This window comes from Morone saxatilis, unplaced genomic scaffold (assembly GCF_004916995.1).
Source record: "Morone saxatilis isolate NCDOM2014 unplaced genomic scaffold, NCSU_SB_2.0 Contig17, whole genome shotgun sequence".
Taxonomy (NCBI): Eukaryota; Metazoa; Chordata; class Actinopteri; family Moronidae; genus Morone; species Morone saxatilis.
In genome coordinates this window covers 28,903,041-28,915,006 of record NW_023339729.1, presented here as the reverse complement: position 1 = coordinate 28,915,006, position 11,966 = coordinate 28,903,041, and the positions used below count along the sequence as shown (strand labels likewise).

The following is an 11,966-nucleotide window of genomic DNA, read 5'->3' as shown; positions in this document are numbered from 1 at the left end:
TCAAAGCTCATCTTCTGCTGTTATTTGAAGGGAATAGGTTGTCACAGAGGGTCACATCACATCACCTGTACAGTAAAACCAACAACAAACTTAGCCACAACATCAAATATGTGTGATATAAATGAAGTAAGTCTGAGCTGTACCATCTTTTTTCCAGTCTAACTTTGTAAAGTCCTTCAAGGAGCCAGTAACTGAATATGAGCAGACGTGTAACATTGTCAGAGGCAACCTTTATTAGTGTCAGATTCAGTATAATTACATTTTCTGAATTCAACAGTGGTTCATTCAGAGGGGAAACTGCTGATGGGTTGGAAGTTTAACCCTGAGATGGACGCCACATTAGTTAGGGCTGCAACCAGAGTCACTCGAGTCACTTACAACTCGACTTGGATTTTAACACCAATGACTCGTGACTTCACTTGGACTTATTACAATAATACCTAAAAGCCTAAAGATTAAAATGTATGTGACATTTGTTATTTATATCATTTAGACATAAAACATGGCAACAACATACAATATCACTTTAGAGGGAGAAATTAATACATGAAGACGGGGCAGAAACATACTAAATGAATCCAGTTATCGTGCTATAAGAAGCTATGAAAGAGCAGCACAACCTTTTTTTAATGATGAAGTTCAGTCACACCTGCTTTAACAAATAGATACAAATTTGAAAAGCATTTAATTAATTTAACTACTATTATTACTGTTTGTTAAAATTGACCATTACATTTGGCAGAGGAGCGCTCTGCCTGCAACTAATAATTAGTTTCATTATTGATTAACCTTCTTGGATTATAAGATTAAAAAAAACAGTTTCCTTTTGTCAACTAATGGTTGCAGCTGTAACATCAGTTATAAGCGTTTATACACGCCGAGTACAGTCTTGCAGGTAGGACAGGAGTGCTTGGCGTCTCTCAGCCGGTCCACACAGAACGGGATGAGACAGCAACCTAAAACAAAGCTGGAGAGGACAGCAGCCTATTGTCAGTACCGTCTATTCATACAATACATGATTTTAAACATATTTGAGCATTTATCTAATCATTACTCACAGGTAACATCTACATGCATTTCACAAGACAGTTTCTTATGGTCACATACATCTATCAGCACATTGGATAATTACACCTGGTAATTTTGAGCCATGGTAGCAGCAGTGATGTAGTATTTAGGTCGCGCCGATTGTTAGGTCCAGAGTCTATCCCATGAATTGCCATAAAATTTGGTAGCTACAGACATTCATGGTTCCTAGACGATGAATCCTCATGGTCCCTTTCCTTTACTTTTCCACTAATGCCATCGACATGTCACTTGTCTAACACAATCATTATATCATCTTAGATAACACAATAGGCATATCTACATGCTAATTATGCATTCACACTATTGTCAGCAGCATGGAAAGAACAGAAAACCTCCTAAAGCTAACAGTGTATATATTTTTAACAGCTAAATTTAAATTATTAGACTTTTATTTAAACTTGTTTATTGTTTAAGCTTTGAAATTCCTGTAATTTTCAACTTGATTTACAATAGGTGGGTGAGGTTAATATATTTTCCTTCTCACAGGATGTCAGTAAGTGAATAAAGCATATTGTTAGCATATTAACATAATAATGTCAGTATTAAAGTCAATGCATTAAGTACAGTTGAGGCTATTATATGTAGATATAGTTATAACATTTTCAGCAGGAAATATAAATAAGAATAGTATTATTATTAAAGGAAATATGTAAAATGTGTTTGTTCTTTAAAGATGTACAGTGTACAAACTGTACAAATATTTCGCCCCATACTAAGTACTTTTGTGTCGTTTTTTCAGCCACACAAAGAGGTTTTCTTTGTAGACTTTTCTTCTTTATGAATATTAAAATGGAGTGAATGACGCTTCACTCCTCCTTACCCACAGAAGAAGAGCCCTCCACAGAAAAGGTAGGTGAGCAAACCAGGGGAGTAGTCCACCTTAGAGAGGACCATCTGATGGCACTTAGGACAGGCAACCTGAACCGGACTGTCTCCCAACGCGGCCGACTGTCACCTATAGAATCTAGGTAAGCGACCAAGAATGAGGCACAAAGGGACATTCAATGAAGGAAATTAGAGCTGTGTTATTATGAGGGACAGAACAGACTCACCAACAGGAATTTGTGCATTTGCCATTGTTCCTGTAAACAATTCATATCGAAGATGTAGTTAAATACTGTTTATATAGATTTGTATACTAGAGACAAATCTATGGTACACAGATATAAACTTATATACATTTAAAGGTTATTTTGATCACAAATGTTCTTATTCAACTGTTGATTATTGACTGACTTTATTGGATAATAATGAAGCAAGTACTGCAGCCAAGAAGTAATACATTAAACTCAAAACTCCTCATATGAGGAATATAATATTTTTATTATTATTTAAAACTAAATATGTTTTGTTTATGTTAATGAAAATGCATCATTTATTCACAAAATGACACTCACATGTTTAAATCTCTGAGCGTGTCATTACACACAGTGTTGGGATTCAGTATAATTGTTTAGTAATGCAAACATAACCTTTATAATCCTATAAATACTAATGTTATGTTAGTAATGTTTAACAAATGAACTGGTACTTACAGTAGAAGAATGTGTGACTGCAGCAAGGACAGTTTTCTCAGTGCCGGCTACACTTTCCCTGCCAACCTTGTTTACTTCCCCAGGAGTCATAAGATTGCTGAATTGTCTGTGTGGACTTCACTGACCCAACCCATATTACAAACCCAATGAGCAAGGACAATATTTTATGACTTTAAACAACCGTTGATTTCCCTTTTTTCCAGATGTGTACATGAGAGTAATTCTCATCTGGATTGTCTCTTCTTAACTTTACCTTGTGCACCACAGAGCAAAAGAGAATTATTATTATTATATTGTCTTACTGTGTAAGTTGGTGTAGTAAAATAACAATTAACATAAATATGTTTTAAATAAATGTGATTTTATTGAGTTTAGTCAACAGATAACTCCATAAAAATCACACAAACATAACTGTTATCATTTTACTGCAACTATCTATCATTATTCTGATTCATTGTGGATTTTATTTATTATTTATCTCAGTTTGTAACTTCCATACACAACCTTTGGGGCATTTATCATTATTGGTTTAATACTGTGTGTGTCTGTTTGTGTAGGTTTAAGTTTGTGTTAACAGAAAAATATAACTGCAAGATGTTTACTTCTGTTGTTTCACACTGTCATTTAATAAACCTAAAGAAACAAATATATATGTATATATATATAACTGAAGGATTAGACAGAGAAGGTCAAACCAGCTCTGCAGTTTTTAGCATTTTCAAGTGCTGTAGAAACTATCTTGAGAAACAGACTATAAAACATCTCTGTGGCTGACTTGCAGTGAATGAAACTAACTAAAGACAAATAACCTTCCATTCAGGCTGAAATTAACAGCACATGCTCCTGCTGCTCCAAATTAGAGCTGGCATTTAACTGTTTGCTGAACACAGTCATAGTTCATGGCGACACAGTAGCGATCCAACATTAATCTACATATGCTGAAAGGATGAGGTTGGCATTTGTCAGCTGGTTCATACAGAAAATTTTAATATTTTGACAGGACAAATGTGCATAAACAGTGGTGTAATATAACTAGATTTATTTACTCAAGGTCAGTTTATACTTCTACTCCACAAACATCCCTACAAATTATGATCTATTGCATACAAAAAGACTTTATTCAACTAATTCACAGCATCCTGTGAAACCTCATAATTAAGGAAAGGAGATGTAGTTGCAGTTGTAGTCAGAGGTCACTGTGTGCTGAAAACACATCTAAGGATTTTGATTGTGCCATTTCTCACACATTTACCATAGCTGGAAGTGAAACTACACCTACAAATCTTTATTAATATGCATAGGGAGACAATATGTCTCTATATATAATATGTTGTGTAGGAGTTGTATCATCTGAACCATATTGCTCTGATTTCTGACTGATTTAATCCACAATAAAACACAGGACAATAAGATGAAAGACTTTTAATCAGTAAAAACAGGTGCAATATTTCACATGTAAACAATTGCAGCATCTCATTCTTAATACCTGAATAGTTACATAGAAATAATATTTTAGTGACTCAAGGATTCCTGTAAAAATAGATCAGTTTAACAAAAGAACTATATCCCCTTCAAAAAAAAAAGAGAAATCTTGCTAATTATTTCAAGTGCTCTTAGGCTCACCTGCAGATCGGCGAGCAGTTGCGACACCTTCAGTATTAAATAAGTCTCAGCTTCACTAGTAGCCCTCTCCCCCTGCAGCCAAACTCTACATCGCTGCAGCCATTAACTCGCCTGCCACTGTACATTAATTTAAAAGCAAAAGGACTGTTGGTAAAATATCATCATCGTCCATCAGCTGGTAGGGCGGCAGGCGAGTGCACAGTGGAAATTCTCAAATATAGATCGTGGCAATTATATTTACTTCAGTGGCAGAGAGAACTCGGCATTTATTTCTAATGTTTCCTATTGCCTAGTCAGCCCCTCCAGGAAGTTTTAACAGAACATTTAACAGAAATTCAACCAAAGCAAATTTTGTCTAATCACCTCCAATCATCTAGTTTCCAGTGGAAAAATTTGAGCCATACGCCGACTGCTAGTGACGTTATTCTCTTCTGCCTTCTATTTGTAATTAATTATCCAAAAAAAAAAAAAAAGCAAAATTATTTTTGCTTATCCCATAATTTCATTGCAAAAAAAACCCTTTTTAGAAAAGCTGCTGTGAAATCAGGCAGGTAGGCTGCAACAACCCCCCCAAAAAGCCTGTGTAGAGGAGGGAGTGCCCAGTTAATGCAAACTGAAAATTACCTCCACATGTTTGTCCTGATAAATTCAGTACATTTCCACAGCACTAATTCCATCAGCAGACCCAGTCAGGTGTTAAACCCCCGGAAGTGCTGATGACGTAGCTAGCTTCAAATGTATCAGGAGCGCCGCAAAAAGGCGGAACAACTGGAATTTTTTTATTAGTATGAAAAACATTGTGTTAAAAAAGACAGAGCAGCAGACTGATGACTGTAACATGACGGTTATACTGATGGAATTGGTGCTGTGAATTCACCATGTGAGCTACAGTTCAGCTCAACCCACTCAGTGTTTCCTCTTTAACCTGGTCTCACTTTCACCAGTAATGAGTAGTGTAAGTAATTAGTATTACATTTCAGTAATATTATTAGTTACTCCCCCCAAAAATAACTACGTACAACCTTACTACTGTTGTTACCATGTCACCAAGCAGGAAGTTAACCTGGAGTATGGAAAAGCTTATGTTACAACTGTTTTTAAATGACAGATGTTTAAAATTTTGTCTCGCAATCAGTTTTTGTTCAAGTGTCATCTGGCCTGTAACTTTTATTGATTAGGCTGCAGAAAAAAAGATAGTTTGAAGCCTCAGCTGTGATTCCCCTGACATTCACACACAAACTACTGCTGGCAGGGAGTAATACATAAAGTAATAATATACCATTTGAAAAGAGTGACGAGTAATAAATTATATTTTATGAGTAATGAGCCCAACACTGCTGGCCACTGCTGTTATTTGAGTCTTGAACCATTTTTTCAGGGTAACTCAGGGAAGGTCTAGAATTTGGCTGCAGGGTGTTTGTAGTTACGTCTTCACCGTCCAACAGACATTACCTTTTTGCAAGCGCAGTATTAGAACTGAGTAGTTTTAAATGGATAGTTGGCACTTAATTCCCATACTAGTGTGTTCCTATGACCCACGTTCATCATCACAGCACTTGAAAGAAGTACTCTGACAAACGCTGCCGTTTCCCTCGCTACATATCCACCTTTCCTGATTTCTGTCCTGACTTAGCAGCAGTCTTACGTTTTTTCTTCTGACAGATCATGACTGTCATTTTATCCTAATTTTCTCCCATGACAAAATGTATTAGGTTGCAGCCCCGTGGGTGTCACATGACCTCCCAAATCCCTCCTGTTTCACAACATCATGGGTCTAACCGCTGCTCATTCTCATCCATTTCAGTCCTCCCTTCATTTCCTGGCCGTCTTTCCTCTCCCTTCCTCTTCTCTCGCTCTCGGGATTCCCTGCAGACTTCGACGTCAGGAGGCCATATGGCTTCTTTTCTGTTCTGCCTCTTTTCTCTCCGCCTCCGCCTGCTCTTTAGCCTCCGTCCTGTCCTTCAGCGCCCTCAGCAGGACCCTGAGCAGCGTGTTCTCATTCAGCAGGTTTTCGGAGGTGTCTGCCAGCTCCTGCAGCCGTCTCACCGCCTCCCCGAGCTGCCGGCTTTTCTCCCGGTGCTGTTCCTCCAAGCTTTGCCTTTCTTGCTTCAGCTCTGCGTTCTGGGCTTCTAAGGTGCGAGTGTCAAATGTTAGTCGTCGGTTGTCACGCCACAGCTGCGCCAGCTGTTGCGAGAGACGTTCGCGGGCGTGATGCAGCAGTTGAACCTCACGCTGGAGTGCCAGAAACTCTGCACGGAAGACGGCGCCGGGTCCTGGACCCTCTGCCTCGCTAGGAGCTGTCACTGGTTTGTCTGCATATTGTACATAGCCGGAGTGCTGCAGGATGAAGTGAAGGAGGTTGGGTAATGTGATGGGCAGGTCGTCAGGAAACTTCACACTAAATTGTTTTCTTGAAGAGAAGCAGAAACAAGAAAACGAGTGAAAAAATAATTTCTGCTGGAATTAATTGATAATATTAGTGGTTAAATAATATTTTTTAATGTGGATCTTTTGTGGTAAATCAGTCTCCCTTTGGGGATGATAAAGGTTGTTACCGTTACCACTCTGGGGGTTACTGTATGCTGTGTTCTGCTGGACTCGAACTGCAGCTAACAATTTACTTAGTATCAGTTCATCTGCCAATTATTTTCTAGATTAACTGACTGTTTGGTCTATAAAATGTCAGGAAAGAGTGAAAAATGTCACATCACAATTTGCTGAAGTCCAGAATGATCTTAAAATTGTTTGTTTTGTCTGACCAAAAGTCTAAAACCTAAAGATATTAAGATTTCATAAATCCTGACATCTGAAAAGCTTAAAAAATTACTTTTTGATTATCAAATGTTTGTTTCCAGCTTCAGCTGTAAAGAGTACTCTGGTCATTGCCAGCCACCTGTCCAGGTATTACTGGAAAATGCAAATGTCTTTGTGTGTGTCTCTATTACCTGTATTTGGGAAAGAGAAGAATAGAGGGAACGTGATCCACCATAAACTCCCATGGAAGGTCATTACGTGCAACATTCACCCTACAAAAGACAAAATGTTGTATTATTATTATTTTCCTAAAAAGGTTGAGCCAGAGAACTAATTATTAATTTTTAAGCTTATTTTGCACTGAAATTAAATCATGATTCAACAAGAAATCCATATTAAAACACACAGTACTGCCACAATACCTGCAACAACAGTCAGACATAAATACTCGTACGGTACCTGGCAACAGTGATTGTGCTGTTTGACTGCTGTAATAAACGGGCCAGCTGGATGATGATGTGGTTGAGAACAGAGCAAAATCCACACCACTGAGTGTAGTAGAACAGCAGCACGTCCTAAAGGAGAACACAGGCAAACGTTTATATATTGTTCTCCACACTACAGTCTGTGAACTCAGTACAGTTCATCTCCAGACCAAACAGTGAGCCCACTCAGGTCCCTGCTCCCCAGTAGCCCTTCCACACACACTGTCCCTCCTCATAAGGTTACACTCACAGCTGTAGTTAGTCTTCAAATAAGTATATGTTGTAGCTTCACTACATGTTGCAGATTATTTCATTATTTCTATAGTTACTGGGGTATGATAAGTCCGTCCGTGTGTAATCTACTTCCATTCAACATCAGCTGGTTTGGGACAACGCCTTAATAGCTGAAGGTTTAAAAGAACTGATTGTCTTTTCTCACCTTTTGGAGGTCCATGACAGAAGGCAGGAAGGTGGAGGTTGTCAGTTCTGTGATGAGGGGGCGCTGGGGCGAGTGCTGGTGTTCGTCTGGATGCCTGGTTTCCCCCTCGCCTCTTTTCCTGTCTTCTTCTCCGACCAAGTGTCTCTGCAAGAGGCTGTACGGAGCACTGAAGTTCCTGATGAAGGCCTCTTTAATACACGATGAAAACAGAGAACTACTGTTAGAATCATATTTGAATACGACAGAGAACGTAAGAGACAACAAAAAGACTGTTGTAGAGCCCTTAAATGAGTTCTTCTAGCAATACAGGCATATCTGGCACAAATTCACCAATTTCCAAAATGCACAGAGAAGGCAAATAATTATAGTTATTTAATTAGATTATTAAATTAAAGTAATATAAAACAAAATCTAGACAATGACGTCAGAATCATTTTAATTTCTTTCTGGACAAGCCAATTTTAAATGATATTATGTTGAAACCAGCGACAAGATGGTGGCAACAGTGGCCAGATACCTTGTGAGCAGTTAGTTTTGCAGTAATATATAATTAAATACATACTACTACAGAGAGACCTTGCACACATTGAACACACAGCTTCCAGGTGCTGGAAAAGGCAAAAGACTTGAAACTCATTACAGTCAACACATGTTCAGGTTACAGAACATCAAAACAGTCAGTGTCTTTACCTGTAGTTTAAAAGCATGTGAATAAATGTGAGATACATAAGGGTTTACTATTTCCATAACTTTGAATTATTACTGCTGTTCTCCCTTTCTAATGAAACAACACACCTGAAACAGTAAATTCATAAAATAAGAAATTATTAAAATATATTCTAAAGTGGAGATAGTTTAACTTTTAATCTCTTAGTACTAAATGACAGTGACAATAACATTCCTGCAGTCTGTGTTTTTGTGAACGCTGCCTGGTGTTTGCAGATCACAGTGCATCAAGAAGCACATGCAACAGTTAAAATGCCACAATTCATTAGAAACATTAAAATGCAGATAGCCGTACCATTATTATACAACCTGCTGAAGACAAAAACAACATTGTTAAATTACAAGTTAAAAGTAAAAAAAAAAAAAGAAAAAAGTAGGTAAAAAACAACACCCTGTTTCCAGTTCATTGGGGAAGTTCCAAGTGATTTCCTCATGACATTTGCAAATGTTCAGCATGTAAAAGACCATGAATCTAAGCCACATCAGATAATATGCATGCTATGCAAAGCTGTTGTTTTGGGTTTTTTTGGTTATATACAGAATTTGAACCAAATTTGCACAGAATCAGTGAATCTCAACAGACATGGTAACAACAATAATTATTCCATTACAGTTTCACAAAAATGACAGATATAGGCTCTTAACGTGCCTTCCAAAGTAAACCCACGTCCATCAACACAAACATAAAACTCAGAAATATGTTTCTAAACTAGCTGCATCACACTTAGTAGAATTAGCAACTAGTAGTCCAGTCCAGGCCGTTCTACTATCTAAAATCTACATTTTAAGTTAAGCAAAACTGATTTAAGGAACCTATTAATAACCTATTCAAAATAGCCATTTTCAGTATATGCACATGAGTGTTCAGTGTTAGAAAAACACTGAGAGGCTATTTATGTCTCTTTTTTAGGGTACAACGGCCGTGGTGATTTGTCATTATATTCTGACATCAGAAATTGTGGTGAGTATAGTAAGAAGAGTAATGGGGTCAGTGTGCTTCAGACAAAGCGCTTGCTGGATCTTCAACCTGCATCGGAGATCCTCACATAGGAGGAAATGAGTTCAACAATGTTTGTGACTTTGGAAATTGACAGTGGTGGTGAGAAATGTGTGTGCTGATATAAATAAATAAAACCATGTGATGTGAAAGAAATACTGTCCCAGTCTTACCCAGAGACTCTGTCAGTGTGGTTGCTGGGTCGCGGTGGAGAACATAATGAACCTCATCCTTCAGGTTCACAATAGCTGCAAACGACCCGTCACCGCTCCCATCGCCTTGTGCACCAGCCTCCTGGTGAAGAGGAGCACTTCTGTTGCCTGGTGCTCCGAGCCTCATCGCCAGAGGCCAGTTTAGAGCAACGTCCAGCACATAAAACCTGAGCGTCCTGTTGGTCCGACATCGGAGCCCCGTGATGCCATCTCCTCCCTGCTGAGGGCCAGGGGATGGAAGGATGGACGAAGAAGCAGGCGTAATGGGAACTCTTTGCATGTCTGGCTCCTCTTTGGCTTGTGAATCATTGAGTTGAGGTTCTACTTTTCTACAGCAGGCACTGTATTGACTAAATGGGCTGTAGCTGTTCAGAAAGTTGCTACAGACCACTAAAGTTGTGGTTTTTATGGACATGGGTGCAGACACTTGGTGCAGGCAGCAGTTTCTGAGATAAGAATGCAGCAGGTCTCCTCCCTGAGCCGTGGAGGGGAACGAGCAGCCTACAGGGGAGCTGGTCAGGATGGATTGTGACAAGCTGAGGCACACCTCACACACACTTGTACTGGACTCTGGAAGAAGAACTGACTGGCAGCAAAGAGAGGTGAAACTTTTGTCCAAGCTAGAGTGGTTATTGTTGTCACAGGAATGATAACGCACAGCAATGTCCGCAACCTGAAAGACAAAAGAAACAGAATAATAATAAATGAAAATGAAATTAACTGGTAGCCAGTGATGGAAGATAAGTGTGACATGGTCAGGCTTCCTTGAATGTGTTAAAGGTCTAGCATGTAGGATTTAATGGCAAATAGCGGTGCAGTTGCAGATTGCAACTCCGTCGCTTCACCCTCCACTTCCAATCACAAAGGAGAAACGGTGGCTGTGAAACGCGCAAAAAACACTTGAGCCAGTGTTTGGTTTGTCCTTTTTGGGTTGCTGTAGAAATACGACAGACTCCGTGGAAAGCAACCCGTAGTGACTGTAGATATAAACGGCTCATTTTAAGGTAATAAAAACATAACGATTCCTATATTCAGGTGATTATACACCAATGAAAACATAGTTATGAATATTACTCAATTTCTGCATAATAGAACCTCCTAAATGTTACACTGGACCTTTAATGTCATCAACGCAGTTAATGAGAGTGAGAAGACTGCTATTATCAGCATAAACATTTTTAATTCATATATTTTTAAATAATATCCAGAAGAAACATGTAAATAAAAAACAGTAGTGGGCCTAAAACTGAGCCCTGTGACACACAACCACAGCATTAGATTGTTCAGAGTAGGGCAGTATTAAAGACGGCTACCCATCTCGGGACGAGCATGCAAAGGTCCACTGTATGAAATGTAGCATTAAAGTCAAATACTGGAAGTAAGTGAGCGACACAAAGAGATACGAGCGAGGATGGTAGATTTTCATTCACCCTCTATGTGATATAATCCATTCCTGCTCACCTGCTGTAGTATAGGACTGGGATTGGACCCGAGGGGATTGTGTGGCAGGAACAGCAGCAGTGCCGGACCTTTAGTCAGCTCATGTTCCAGGAGGCGGGACTTTGTTCCTGGAGGCTGCAGCCAATGGAGGACGGTCTCGTGGTGTTCAAACACCCAGTTACAGATGGCCTCGGATGTGAAGTTACGCTCCCTTCGAGGGAAAATCTGACAGAAGAAAACATACAGCACGATACCGGTGCAATCCCTTAGTATACATCCTAAAAAACATAGTACATACATAGTAACATGTATTCAGCATTTACTTACAATTTATAAACCAGTGTTTTATGTAATGTTTATCACGGCGGGATGACTTTGCTTACCAAAGAGGAGTTTAATTTTCTGTAAAGGTAAACTGTTTCATCTTCTGTTAGTGAAATGGCCCCCGCCACCTGTTTGTTTGTTATGACCCCAAAACGTACAACACCACGGAAATCTGCACCAGAAAAACAAGAAGTTGTGTTTCTGTGTTTTCTATCCTCACTTTCACACATTTGATAAAGTAAAGACTACACAGTGTTTTACCCATCATTGTACATTATTCAGACCCACTGCTATCTTCACTGTAACCAAGTTACCCAAAACATGGCTATTTCTAATCTAATC

General features: G+C 38.9%; 2 protein-coding genes across 3 annotated transcripts in view; both read right to left on the bottom strand.

Moving 5' to 3' along the window:
* Positions 1 to 858: 858 nt before the first annotated feature.
* Positions 859 to 2,159, bottom strand: LOC118327008 (lipopolysaccharide-induced tumor necrosis factor-alpha factor homolog). Its single transcript, XM_035660173.1, has 3 exons — positions 2,142 to 2,159; positions 1,910 to 2,037; positions 859 to 967 (listed from the first exon to the last, which is right to left on the bottom strand). Exons 1-3 carry the CDS (start codon positions 2,157 to 2,159, stop codon positions 859 to 861), a joined length of 255 nt encoding a protein of 84 aa, XP_035516066.1.
* A 1,872-nt stretch (positions 2,160 to 4,031) lies between these two features.
* The window catches only part of txndc11 (thioredoxin domain containing 11), an 11,378-nt gene continuing 3,443 nt past the window's right edge, over positions 4,032 to 11,966 (bottom strand). Inside the window, exons 7-14 of one of the 2 annotated variants that reach the window (XM_035660845.1) lie at positions 11,684 to 11,796; positions 11,322 to 11,525; positions 9,822 to 10,533; positions 7,926 to 8,113; positions 7,461 to 7,576; positions 7,193 to 7,273; positions 6,195 to 6,657; positions 4,032 to 6,163 (exon numbers count right to left, since the gene is read on the bottom strand). In XM_035660845.1, the coding sequence (XP_035516738.1) occupies positions 6,014 to 6,163; positions 6,195 to 6,657; positions 7,193 to 7,273; positions 7,461 to 7,576; positions 7,926 to 8,113; positions 9,822 to 10,533; positions 11,322 to 11,525; positions 11,684 to 11,796 (2,027 nt within the window). In that variant the 3' untranslated portion in view covers positions 4,032 to 6,013. Of the gene's footprint in view, positions 6,658 to 7,192; positions 7,274 to 7,460; positions 7,577 to 7,925; positions 8,114 to 9,821; positions 10,534 to 11,321; positions 11,526 to 11,683; positions 11,797 to 11,966 lie in introns of both variants that reach the window. The other variant, XM_035660844.1, reaches the window with a different exon arrangement.